The sequence below is a fragment of the Babylonia areolata genome, chromosome 13 (genome assembly GCF_041734735.1).
Source record: "Babylonia areolata isolate BAREFJ2019XMU chromosome 13, ASM4173473v1, whole genome shotgun sequence".
Lineage (NCBI taxonomy): Eukaryota > Metazoa > Mollusca > Gastropoda > Neogastropoda > Buccinidae > Babylonia > Babylonia areolata.
In genome coordinates this window covers 32,832,054-32,844,048 of record NC_134888.1, presented here as the reverse complement: position 1 = coordinate 32,844,048, position 11,995 = coordinate 32,832,054, and the positions used below count along the sequence as shown (strand labels likewise).

Here is an 11,995-nt window from a genome sequence, read left to right as displayed (position 1 = left end):
TGTGTTATAGTTGTTGGTTTGCTTGATCTTCGGGGTTATCTCTGTGTACTGGTTGTTTATAAATAATGTGCTGATTAAAAATATATCTACATTTAATCTGTTATAGTCTATGTTTGTGTTGTTGGGGTGTAAGTGCTGTGTTGGGCGGGGGTTTCTAGTCCGTTCTCCTACAGAGCGTGACAAATATAATGTCCCTGAAAAACTTCACTGCTGGTTTGAAAAATAGTAATAGTGGAGTGAATACCACTTCTGACACCAATAAAATGTCTGTGCTCTAACAATTTGTAAGGATGGTCGGTTGTCGGGCAATACACTTTAAAGGGACATACGTCAATGGCTACTGACCATTGCTTCTTGTTTTTTGGGGCAGAGTGGTCAGTGTTGGTGGGTTGGCGTGACTGTGAGTGTTGTCGTCCTCGTAGTGGGGGGGTGTTGGCGTTCAAGTCAGTCTGGGTAGTCAAAGTTCAAGATGGCTGTGTGTAGCGAATAGAATAATGAAATTAAGGATGTCATCAGAACCAACACCATTTGAGAATAAAGTCTTCAGTAAATTTTACATTTTGTGCTTTTTCTCATTTATTGTTTGAACATGTTTCTTGTGTGTTCCAAATGTTATGTATAATATCACACTCCCAAAAAAGATGGCGGAAGTTTCGTGCAACTACACATAAGTTTTTTTTTTTTTTTAGTGATGTATTTGTACCTATAAAATATAATTCTGTGTGCTACTCTCATCTGGAACCATTTTAAGTTCACATCGCTTTACAATAGAACTGTATTTCCAAATTTGACGTTTGTGTTAAAAATGTTGCCTACGATCAGAAAGAACAATGTTTGACAAAACTCTTTGTATGCCATTTTTTATACCTTGAATGCTTGGTGAGCTCTTTTCCTGCAAGAAACGGTTCTGCTTTACGGTTAGTTTCTGTAGCAATCGATTCACAAGCTTGTTCAGAGAAAAACTGGTAATAATTCAGTGGTGTGAAGTCTCTTGTATCCACAAGCACTCTTCTCCTCCCGAAAGCATGCAGCTAGTCCTGTTAACTGTGACAAAGCCAACTGTGAGATTTTGAGTTGCAAAATTAGAGTTTAGTTAGAAGAAAAAAAAGTGAAGATCCCACAGACACTGACTCGGATTGTTTTAGAATGTGCGAAAGCAGCAATACTGACATCCACCTCCAAACCTCGTATGCCAAGAACGCCCTGGTTCAACGATGAATGCAGGGAGGTCCGAAAGTCTGGAGGCAGACAGTGTATGAACCCATTAGCGGCAGAGGGTGAAATCAAAATTATTTTATAAAATAATAAGCATTTAAAACTTATGTGAGGGAAAAGCTTGAAGCAGTGATTAGTTTTCATTGTATTTATCACCCTTGACTTTAAATAGATGCTAATTTGGTGATAGCCTGGTAATGGCCTTAGTGGTCGGTGAGGCTGTAAAGCACCATAATCTGATTTGATTTGACAGTATGATGTGGATCAAAGGCCGAGCCCTCTCTCCCTCTCTAGTCGTGTGATGGATTTGGATGATGCATTCCTGACTGTTGATGTGGCAGAAGTGCTGGGTCTACTTGTGTGTGTGTGTCTGTGGCAGCAATCTGACACCAAGGCCCATCTATACTGATGGCACTTTGATGCCACGATAAGACAGAAGGAATCTGGAAACAGTTCTACACAGGGAAGTAGAGATATTGGGAACTTGATACAGAGAAGGAGAGAGGAAGAGAAGAGATTGATTCACACACACACAGCATACTACATATACTGTCATATAATTGCAAACTACAACAAACACTGCAGCACAGACTGAACTTTGCAACTTTATTGGGCCATGATGGAATGTCGGCAAACAGTTCAAAACTGATCATCATGATCTTTACACACTTGAGCAAATTTCTCCAGACAACAGCTCATTTTTCCATCAGACTTTTTCACCATTGTTGGAAAAAAAAAAAAAGAAAAAAGCAAATGATCCATCTTTTTTTCCTGGTGTCAAAAATATCACAGCTTGGGTTTACATATCTGCAGAATTAATTTTAAAAAAATCACATTCACAATTCTTGATTTGTAAGTAAACAAAAAAATTTCAATCATAATTTATCCTAACATAGCATATAAAAAATAGTCATTATTACTGAATGATTAACACACATAACAACAACAACAAAAATGTTTGAATTGCAGTGTTGACTGGCAGATTTTTTCAAAATGGTTTATATACATTACATGTCTTATTCTCTGGACGTCTGTGGGGCTGTTTTAAGAAAAAAAAAATTTTTTTATTCTTCACTTTATAGGAGCTTTTTCTCCATGTACTGTCATAGAGTCAAGACAGTTAACCACCGGGGAGGCGGGGGGTGTGAGGGAGAGAGGATTAATATCACAAGTAACCCCTCTGAATCTTCTGATCCAGTGACACTTAATTCTTCCCATCGGCTTGTGTGACACCTTCACAAATATTTTCGTCTGTTTTGTCTCTTTTTTTTTGCCTCTCTGGATTCCACGTCATTTGGGAAGTGAGACTGGATTGGAATATTTGTCACTGATGAATACTTTGCTTTGGGTAATTCAGTTATTGTTGACATCACACAAAAGAAAAGTAATGCAAAATGAAACATCCAAATAACCTTAGGATAAATCGGGTGTGTCAGCTGACAACGCCATATTTCACATTCACGTGCCATTTTCTTTACCAAGATATAGTTGGATGATCACTGCCTTAAATTAGACTGAATGCTGAACATTTGAGCGACATACCACTTAACAGACGGGAACTGCAAAACAACTCTCAAAGTTGTAAATGTACAAAATGTTTGTTCAAGTTCATAAAGACGGATTAAATTTTCATGACAAACGGCTTTTGAAATGGCTGTGTTGTGTTCAAGTTCACAAATAAATACTCGTGACAAACATTGACTTCTGAAATTGCTGTCAATATACAATTACAGAGAGAGAAAAAATCCATGGTTTTTCTATAAAAGTCAGAACATCCCTCCTCCTCCACTCAAGACATTTAATATTTTATACAATACTGTTCATGGCAGCAAATAAGCCTCCAGTGAAGAAAAATACAAGCTCGACAACATCAGTATGCTTTCAAGAGACAGCAGGCCTTTTTGAAGAATATACAACTATAATATCAAACCAATATCGGCCTGAAAAAGGCCTGTCAGAATGAAAAGATGTTTACCCCCTTTCACCTTGCACAATAAAACGTATTGCTTGTTCTCCGATGCCTGAGGCGAAAGACATACAATGCATACAGCGTACTGTACAATTTCAACTTGATAGCTATCACATACCAAAGAGAAACAGAATCCATGGTCTTCAAGGTACGATTTCCTTGGTTTGACAGTCCAAGGAAGTCACCGCAGCCTAAATTGCTCGAGGCTTTCATCTGTCCAAGTTGCCTCTCTTTGGACGGGTGTTTTCCCCTATTACAATAATAGCGACAAGAATATAGAAGCCACCACCTCGTAGAGAAGACAGAACTTGTTAGTTTATCTTATAAAAGGCCCGAAATGTTAAAGTTCTGTATGTACAATAGGAAATCAACATATTCTGATTTGTGACTCTCCTGGAGAATGTCCAGCGAACGTCCACCTGCTAAACAAGAAGGCGAAAAGAAAGTCTATTGTACACAAGTAGTCTCTCGAGAAAAAGCTGCAAAGACAGAAGCGAAACGAAAATTAGTTTCCCTAGGTCAGTGACAAAAAGAAATCATGAACCAACGAAAGTGTTAAGTCAGGCAACGAAGACAAATACATTGCTTGGCATGAACTGAACGCAGAAATAAAACATATATTTTTATCGCTTTCAACATGGTACAGTATTTGTATTTCTTCATACAGTTCCAAACAAACACACTAAACACACAAAGAACATAGTACTATGCAAAACATCTGTATCTTTTTATCAGTTCACAAGTGGAGACAAAAAATGGACGTCAGTAAGCAGACTTGGCATGATAAAGACGGTTCACTGATCGATCGTGAGAAACCACTGGAAAATTGAATTTATCGAGTTCAGATGTGAACTCTGTATGTTAACAACACTAAATGAATAAACACACACACACACACACAACCATTAAAGGGGGGGAATGTGCACTGTAATATATCAGCTAAAATGCTAAATACTGAAATGTTAAAAATATCACACAAACGAAATTAAGTCACAAATGTCATCAGTAACAGACTCATTTTCATTGTTTATATTTGTAATTTTATAATAAAATCACGCACATAATTATGTCATTATCACAGTTATGAAAAAAAGGAGAGTTAATTAGAATAAATTCTACGACGAGTATCTTCTTGCAAGTTTTGACAATTAAAAGGAAAGCAAATCAATGCTACCTAATGAGTGAAAAGAACAAAAACCAACGGACAAAAACTTAAAACTGCTCAGCAAGTACAATTTGTATTAAAAATGGAATAAAAATTAAAAAAGAAAGAAAAAGAAAAAAAATTCCTAAACTCTACAACATACCAATCACACCGATAAATAAAGGAATAAGGAGAGACTGATCAGTTAGAACATCAGCAGCCGCAGCAACAAAAACAAAACAGGAAAGCCGTGGATTATGTCCTCTTTAAATGCTGCTGAATTTAGGCATGTGAGAAATCCGAGAATATGTGTATAGTTCAAAGGGAAAACCGCGGGACACAGTATATTGGATGTCAAGTCTTTTCATGGTGTGTGTATCCCTTCACTTGGTTCCCTCACGCGCGTACCCCCCTCCCCCACGTAAGGCAGACTTGACTGGAAGGACGAACAGGAGAGAAGTGACAGGGGTGATGATGCACGGACAGTGGTGGTTCCCTTCTATTTGTCCTTTGCCACGTGCGCCTTGTGCTTCGATTCCCACTCCTGCTGCCTCTGCTTCTCCTTCTCTCGCTCCTTCATTGCCTCCTGCAAAAGACACACCAGAGAGAATGACAGGGGTACCAGCTTGGTCATGAGCAAAGTGGACACCCTCCCCCCTCATCCCCGCCTTCCCCCTTTGCACACAGAACGTTCCTCGCGCGCGCGCGCGCGCTCACACACACACACAAACCTAGTCTCTTTGTATACTGAGCTTGACGCTCGTCTCCTCTTCCCATTCCCACAGTCCCTGTACACTTTAGTGGTTCTCTAGCAATACCTCGCACACCCAGCACCTTTGGCCCCTCCTCTCAACCGCCTCTGCAGACCACTGGCTTCTTCACTACCACATCAAACAGCCCTCCTCCCTCCCTCATAGTCATACCATGCTGACTCAGCTCCATCCCACATAGATCTCCCCACACACATACCCCCCCCCCCCCCCCCCCCCCCCCGCACAGAAAGCTCCGTCCGCCCCCCTCACCCCCACCTCCGCCTCCCACAGAACACCATACACACACACAAAAGGAACTCGCCCACATAACCCCCCATTACCATTAATCAGAGCCCCTTCCCAACACACACACACACTCAGCCCCCCCCCCCTCCTCCCTCCCCATCCCCCATTTGCCCTGAGGGCTGGATGAAAAAAAGCACATGTATGCTTATTCCACTTCCCTCAATAAAAACTTCGTTCGTTCGTTCGTTCCGCGAGACAAACATCACAACCCCAAACACCACAAAAAGAACACATCCTGCCCAGCGAGCACAGTGCACCACACGACCTTTATGCAACACACCACCATTCACCAGGCCATCACATGCTCACGTCGCAAACAGGACCATCTCTTCCCCCCCCACACTCACTCCTCACGCCTTTCCAACACAGCCCCTCCGCTTAAGACACTTCCGCACGCTATATACCCCAACACCCACGATCCTGTACCCTCCCTTACACACAAACTATCACCCCCTGCCTCTCATCCCCAACGCAGGTACACACCTCCATACTCCATCCCTCACTCCCCCATCCCTGGCAAACATCTCCACCCGCATCCCAACACATGCAGACACCCCACACGCAGACGCCTCACTCCCCCACCCCCACCCCCTCCGCAACCTAACCCAATCCAAAAATTTGAAATTACGGACCACCCTCCCCCTTCCCCCTCTCTCTCATATAACAGTTACACTGCTGTGTATGATGAGCATCTGCGTTGTAGTTTGTTCCCTGATATGCAATGTGTCAATCAACCTTCGCCGTGTCTCGTGGGTGAAAAAAATTACCCACACTTTCATAGTTTGTATCTTCATAACTCAAGTCAGTTTTGTTGCAACTATTTAACTGAAATTTCACGACTTTGTCCAGTTTATGATTTTTGCATATCGCCACCAAAATGTTTTGTTTGTAGACAAAGGAGTGAAATAAACAACGAAATCGTTGTTTGTGTTTGCCGCACATGTTTCAAGTTTCCTCATATCCATGACACAGGTACATGGCCTTGTGCATGAGGTAATCTGACTTCACACTCACTCTCTCGCACACTACCCCCCCCCCCCACTCATACCCCCTAGCCCCCCCACAGCACGTACGTACCTCCTCCTTCATCTTGGCAACCAGGTACTCCACACACACACACACACACACACACACACGGCACAGCACGTACCTCCTCCTTCATCTTGGCAACCAGGTACTCCACACACACACACACACACACACACACGGCACAGCACGTACCTCCTCCTTCATCTTGGCAACCAGGTACTCCACACACACACACACACACACACACACACACACACGGCACAGCACGTACCTCCTCCTTCATCTTGGCCACCAGGTACTCCACCTGGGCCATCAGGGTCTCCAGCTTCCTCTCACTGCTGTCCTCCTCGGCCGCCAGGCTGAGCGCCCGGTTCAGGGGGAAGAAGTCAAAGTTGTTCTTCTCCAGCTGTCCACACCACAGGGGAGGAGAGGAGAGGGGAGGGGGGGGGGGGAGAAGAGAGACAACTTTGGTTATTATTTATTCAGTCAGCAGGAACTGGCTGACTAACAGCCCCCCCCCCCACTCCCCAACACCACCTACCCCCCCCACCCCCCACCCCCCCGCACCTCCCCCCCCCGGACAAAAAAAGAAAAAAAAAAAGAAAAAAGAAATCAGTATCGAATCAATAACTGAAACTAAGACCTACCTCTGCCCCTACCCCAACCAACCATGGGCAAAACACCTTTGTGTTGTCTATGTCGCCTGTATTTGTCTCTGTATTGACTCTGCCTTGTTGTGTTTCCAATCGACTGTGTAGTGTCTTGTCCAAGTCGACCGTGCACAGAGAGAGACAGAGAGAGAGAGACAGAGAGACAGAGAGAGGCAGAGACAGAGAGAGACAGAGGTGAGGTGGGGAGGACAGGTCCAGAACTGACCACTCTGGGCACATGCAGAGAGAGTGTGTGTGTAAGGGGGGGTGAGGTGGGGAGGACAGGTCCAGCACTGACCACCCTGTGCACGTGCACAGAGAGAGAGAGAGAGTGTGTGTAAGGGGGAGTGAGGTGGGGAGGACAGGTCCAGCACTGACCACCCTGTGCACGTGCACAGAGAGAGAGAGAGAGTAAGGGGGGGTGAGGTCCCTGGGGAGGACAGGTCCAGCACTGACCACTCTGTGCACGTGCAGAGAGAGAGAGAGAGAGAGAGAGAGAGAGAGAGTGTGTGTGTAAGGGGGGTGAGGTGGGGAGGACAGGTCCAGCACTGACCAGTCTGTGCACGTGCAGCTCCAGGGCCGAGTAGTCGTTGGGTCGGGTCTCGTCCAGGTGGATGAAGAAGAAGAGGTAGGCCCACTGGTTGTGCTCCTCCTTCACGTGCTTCTCAAAGCCCTGCACACACACACACACACACACACACCACAGCTTAGGACAGAGGGGTCAGTGAGCACGAGACCAACCACTGATTCTTAGAATATGTGTTGGAAGAGTAGACTGTTTTGAAAAAAAAAGAAAAAGAAAAATACATATCTGTCTGCGTATGCACACGCATACATTCGCACATGCTCTGACATACTCGCTCACACACACGTACAAAAAAAAAAAAAAAAAAAAAAAAAAAAGCACGAGCAAAGCAATGGATATCTTCTTTTGCGATCTAAAAGCGTTTCTGCCTGATTTACTTTTTACCCCCTATTTCTACTTGTTTCACTTATTATTTATCATCTTTTGCATTTCATTCCAGCACGTGTTCTTTTGTTTCTAAACTGCAGCCAGTTCATTGACAATAACCAGTCTGGAGCACGGTTATAAGCTTTGTTGTTGTGCTCTGACTCATATGTAATACAGCTGCTCTGATGATGTTTCTGTGGAATAAAATTTGTTTAACTCTCTCCATACGAACGGCGAAAGAGACGACGTTAACAGCGTTTCACCCCAATTACCATCATCAAAATACTGCAAGCGGAAGGCTCTTATAATGAAGAGGTGAATGTTGACAAAGAATACCACAATTCTGACGACGGAAGATAAAGGTTGGGTCATTCAGACACCCACTGGACATCCGATGGGTCTGTGTAGAGGAGAAGAGAGGACTGGCCGTACTGAGTGAGTTAAAACACTTTTTACCCCCCAGTACGAACACATGGCGGTTGCTGAATCGGGTTTCCTCTGCCTGTTTTCCTCACCTTCAGTCCCACCCCGCCCACTGTCCTTGCTCCATCACCCCACAAAATGAACTCTCCCTGTTCCTCTTGCACGTACGTCCTCAGCCCAACAGTGTACGTAATCAGCTGTGAACCATCTGTCAAGTGTCTTGGAGGTGTGTGACAATAGTCGTGCTTGTATTTAACGTCTTTTCCTATAAATTATTTGATCAGTTCAGTTTCTAATTAATAATTAATGGACATGAATCATAAGCATCGTTCATTCTGATTCTGAATAGACAAGATTCAACAACATGACTTACCAGGACATTTGGGGGGAAAAAAAGTGACAAAAGAGGATAAATGTACAAATCAGGTAAGGGGCGTTTGTATTTGACGACTAATCGAAATAGAAACTTACCACAGAAGTAGGGCTTTCACTGAACGTCTTTACGTGACAATGGACGAACTTTGCCCAGAAGTACAGCTTTCATTTCAGTCTCTTCATGACAATGGACGAACTTTACACAGAAGTAGAGTTTTCATTTCAGTCTTTTCGTGACAATGGACCACCTTTACCCAGAAGCAGAGTTTCCATATAACAGCATTTCGTGACAATGGTCGAACTTTACCCAGAAGTAGAGTTTTCATATAACATCTTTTCGTGACAATGGACGAACCTTACCCAGAAGCAGAGTTTTCATTTCAGTCTTTTCGTGACAGTGGACGAACTTTACCCAGAAGTAGAGATTTCATATAACATCTTTTCGTGACAATGGACGAACTTTACCCAGAAGTAGAGCTTTCATTTCAGTCATTTCGTGACAGTGGACGAACTGTACCCAGAAGTGGAGATTTCATATAACATCTTTTCGTGACAATGGACGAACCTTACCCAGAAGTAGAGCTTTCATTTCAGTCTTTTCGTGACAGTGGACGAACTTTACCCAGAAGTAGAGATTTCATATAACATCTTTTCGTGACAATGGACGAACTTTACCCAGAAGTAGAGCTTTCATTTCAGTCTTTTCGTGACAATGGACGAACTTTACCCAGAAGCAGAGCTTTCATTAAACGTCTTTTCGTGACAATGGATGAAACTGACCCCACCCCAGAGGTAGACCTTCTATTTTTCTTTTCGTGACGAAACTGACCCCAAAAGTAGAGGTTTCATTTAATCACGTATTTTTGTGACAATGGATGATACTCACCCCAGCCTGACGCTCAAAGTCGTAGCTCTCCCGACTGCAGATGAAACAGTTGCTCTTCATGTCGTTGTCGATTTGCCACTGAAACAACAAGGTGCCTTCGTCAGTCCACACTTTGCTCTTTTTCTTCCATGGTTTTATTCTTATAACTCTATTTCTTTTTGCTCACTATGGAAAATCCATTTTTTTTGCACAGCGTACACAGCTCGATACAGACTGTTGCATATGAGAAGATAAATGGATTGAACACCGTATAGCGCAGCGTCTTCACTGGGAAAACCAACTTGAAAGGGTACGTAATGACAGTGTTGTTTTTATGCTTACCCTCTCCATACCATCCCTCACGCACACCCAACACACACACACACACACACACACACACACACACACACACACACACACACACACATATATAATTATATATATATATATATATATATATATATATACGCATGCACATAGGATCACATACGCACATTAAAGAACCTGTAATCCATGTCGGCATTTAGTGGGTCATGTTATGGAAACAAGAGCATACCCAACATGCACACCCCCGAAAACGGATTATGGTTGCTATATGACAGGGTAATAAACAAACAGCCATACATGTAAAAACAAAATTGCATATGTATCGACTGAATGACACAGGAAACGAATGATGAGCGGCCAAAGGCAGCTGTCAGTCGGTTCTACCAGCTGGGCAGGCTGTTGTGCAAATGACCCCGTGTTTGGAAAGCGCTCAGGGCTTGGTCCCTGACCGAGGATAGGCGCTATATCTACCTGAAGATCTAGCCATCAGCCCCATCCACATGTAAGATGTGCAGCTTCTGTTCAAACGTGTGTGTGTGTGTGTGTGTGTGTGTGTGTGTGTGTGTGTGTGTGTGTGTGTGTGTGTGTGCGTGTGTGTGTGTGTGCGTGTGTGCAGTACGTGCATGTGTGTGTATGCACAAGTTTTTATACTGATATGCACTTGTATGTTTCCTAATTTCTACTGTATCTGTGTTTGTGTACGATTTTCAATTTATGTTCGAATCTTGTTATGTAACATGCCCCCCCACCCCCTCCTCCACCCAATATTCCTTGTGACCCCGGTACACTTATATGTCTTGTAATAAAGACGTATTCTACTCTATTCTATTTAATATTAGTATCTATATCATCATCACCACCCATACAGACGTACATAATCCTGTTTTTGTGTCTTCCTCTCTACGTCATATAACGATTTGTCAAAGACAGAGAACCTGAGTCTACACTTAGTTCCATATACGTTCACAAAGCAAATTTAGCGCTTCTCAAAATACATTTCTGCAACTCCAGCCCTGGCCTGGTGTGGTCAAATGCTCCACCACGAACAGCGACTACTGTCGACGTTTCCCAGTATATTTTCCTAAATTCTGCGAGCTGTTTGAACCAAAATGTTCATGCGTTCAGCGATTCAGTCATGTCAGAAACATTTGGCACGTTATCCACCTTTCTAATCAAAAGTCAGGCTTAAAAAATTACGCGAAATGACCAATGTCATGAACACAAACCCGCACTTTACACAAACCGCCTTATTATTATTATTATTTTTTTTAACCTGATCTATCAAGATGACTGTACATTATGTAGCGACTGAAATTTTATCAAAATCAAGCACAATAACCTTCAAATTTAAGTAAATAAAATAACCCACTGAAAACGGGTCACAACATCGAACAGTAATGTAGCTTCAAATATACAAGAACACTGCCCTAGAAACAGGTCCCAGAATTCAAGATACGAAACAGTTAATTACCGTAATTTGGGTCCCAGAATTATGGACACTAAAATGGAAAAACAGCATAATTTGGGCCCCACAATTCAAGACACTAAAACAAGAAATTACCGTAATTTGGACGTCCCAGAATTTGGGATACTAAAGTAGGAAAATACGTTGATTTCCCATCTCAGTATCCTGAAATCTGGGACCTGTTTCAACGAAGCATCTCGTGCGTTCTGCAATGCTGGCACGCGAGAAGCATACCACTACACCCAGCGTATGATTCATCCTTCGAATCAAAAAGTCAGGCTGACACACACCAGTTCAAAGAGTCAGGCTGACACACACCAGTTCAAAGAGTCAGGCTGACACACCAATTCACCGCCGAGGTCCCGGCGCGTAAATTTACCTTGGAGTCTCTCAACTCGGAGAACGTGTCGACGATGATACCGAAGATGATGTTCAGGCCGATGGTGGTGATGAGGATGAAGAAGATGACATCAAAGGCCACGATGGCCATCGTCTTCTCAAAGCTGAGGTTGGACAGCTGCTG

General features: G+C 43.2%; 1 protein-coding gene across 6 annotated transcripts in view; it reads right to left on the bottom strand.

The window, feature by feature from the left end:
- Positions 1-1,824: 1,824 nt before the first annotated feature.
- LOC143289215 (inositol 1,4,5-trisphosphate-gated calcium channel ITPR3-like) overlaps positions 1,825-11,995 on the bottom strand; it is a 216,364-nt gene continuing 206,193 nt past the window's right edge. For all 6 annotated transcript variants that reach the window (XM_076598162.1, XM_076598163.1, XM_076598164.1 and 3 more), the window contains 5 exons: positions 11,852-11,995; positions 9,702-9,779; positions 7,619-7,738; positions 6,687-6,821; positions 1,825-4,914 (listed from right to left, as the gene is read on the bottom strand). The exon at positions 11,852-11,995 is cut by the window's right edge and continues 9 nt beyond it. In XM_076598162.1, coding sequence (XP_076454277.1) covers positions 4,828-4,914; positions 6,687-6,821; positions 7,619-7,738; positions 9,702-9,779; positions 11,852-11,995 — 564 coding nt within the window. In that variant the 3' untranslated portion in view covers positions 1,825-4,827. The remainder of the gene's footprint in view (positions 4,915-6,686; positions 6,822-7,618; positions 7,739-9,701; positions 9,780-11,851) is intronic.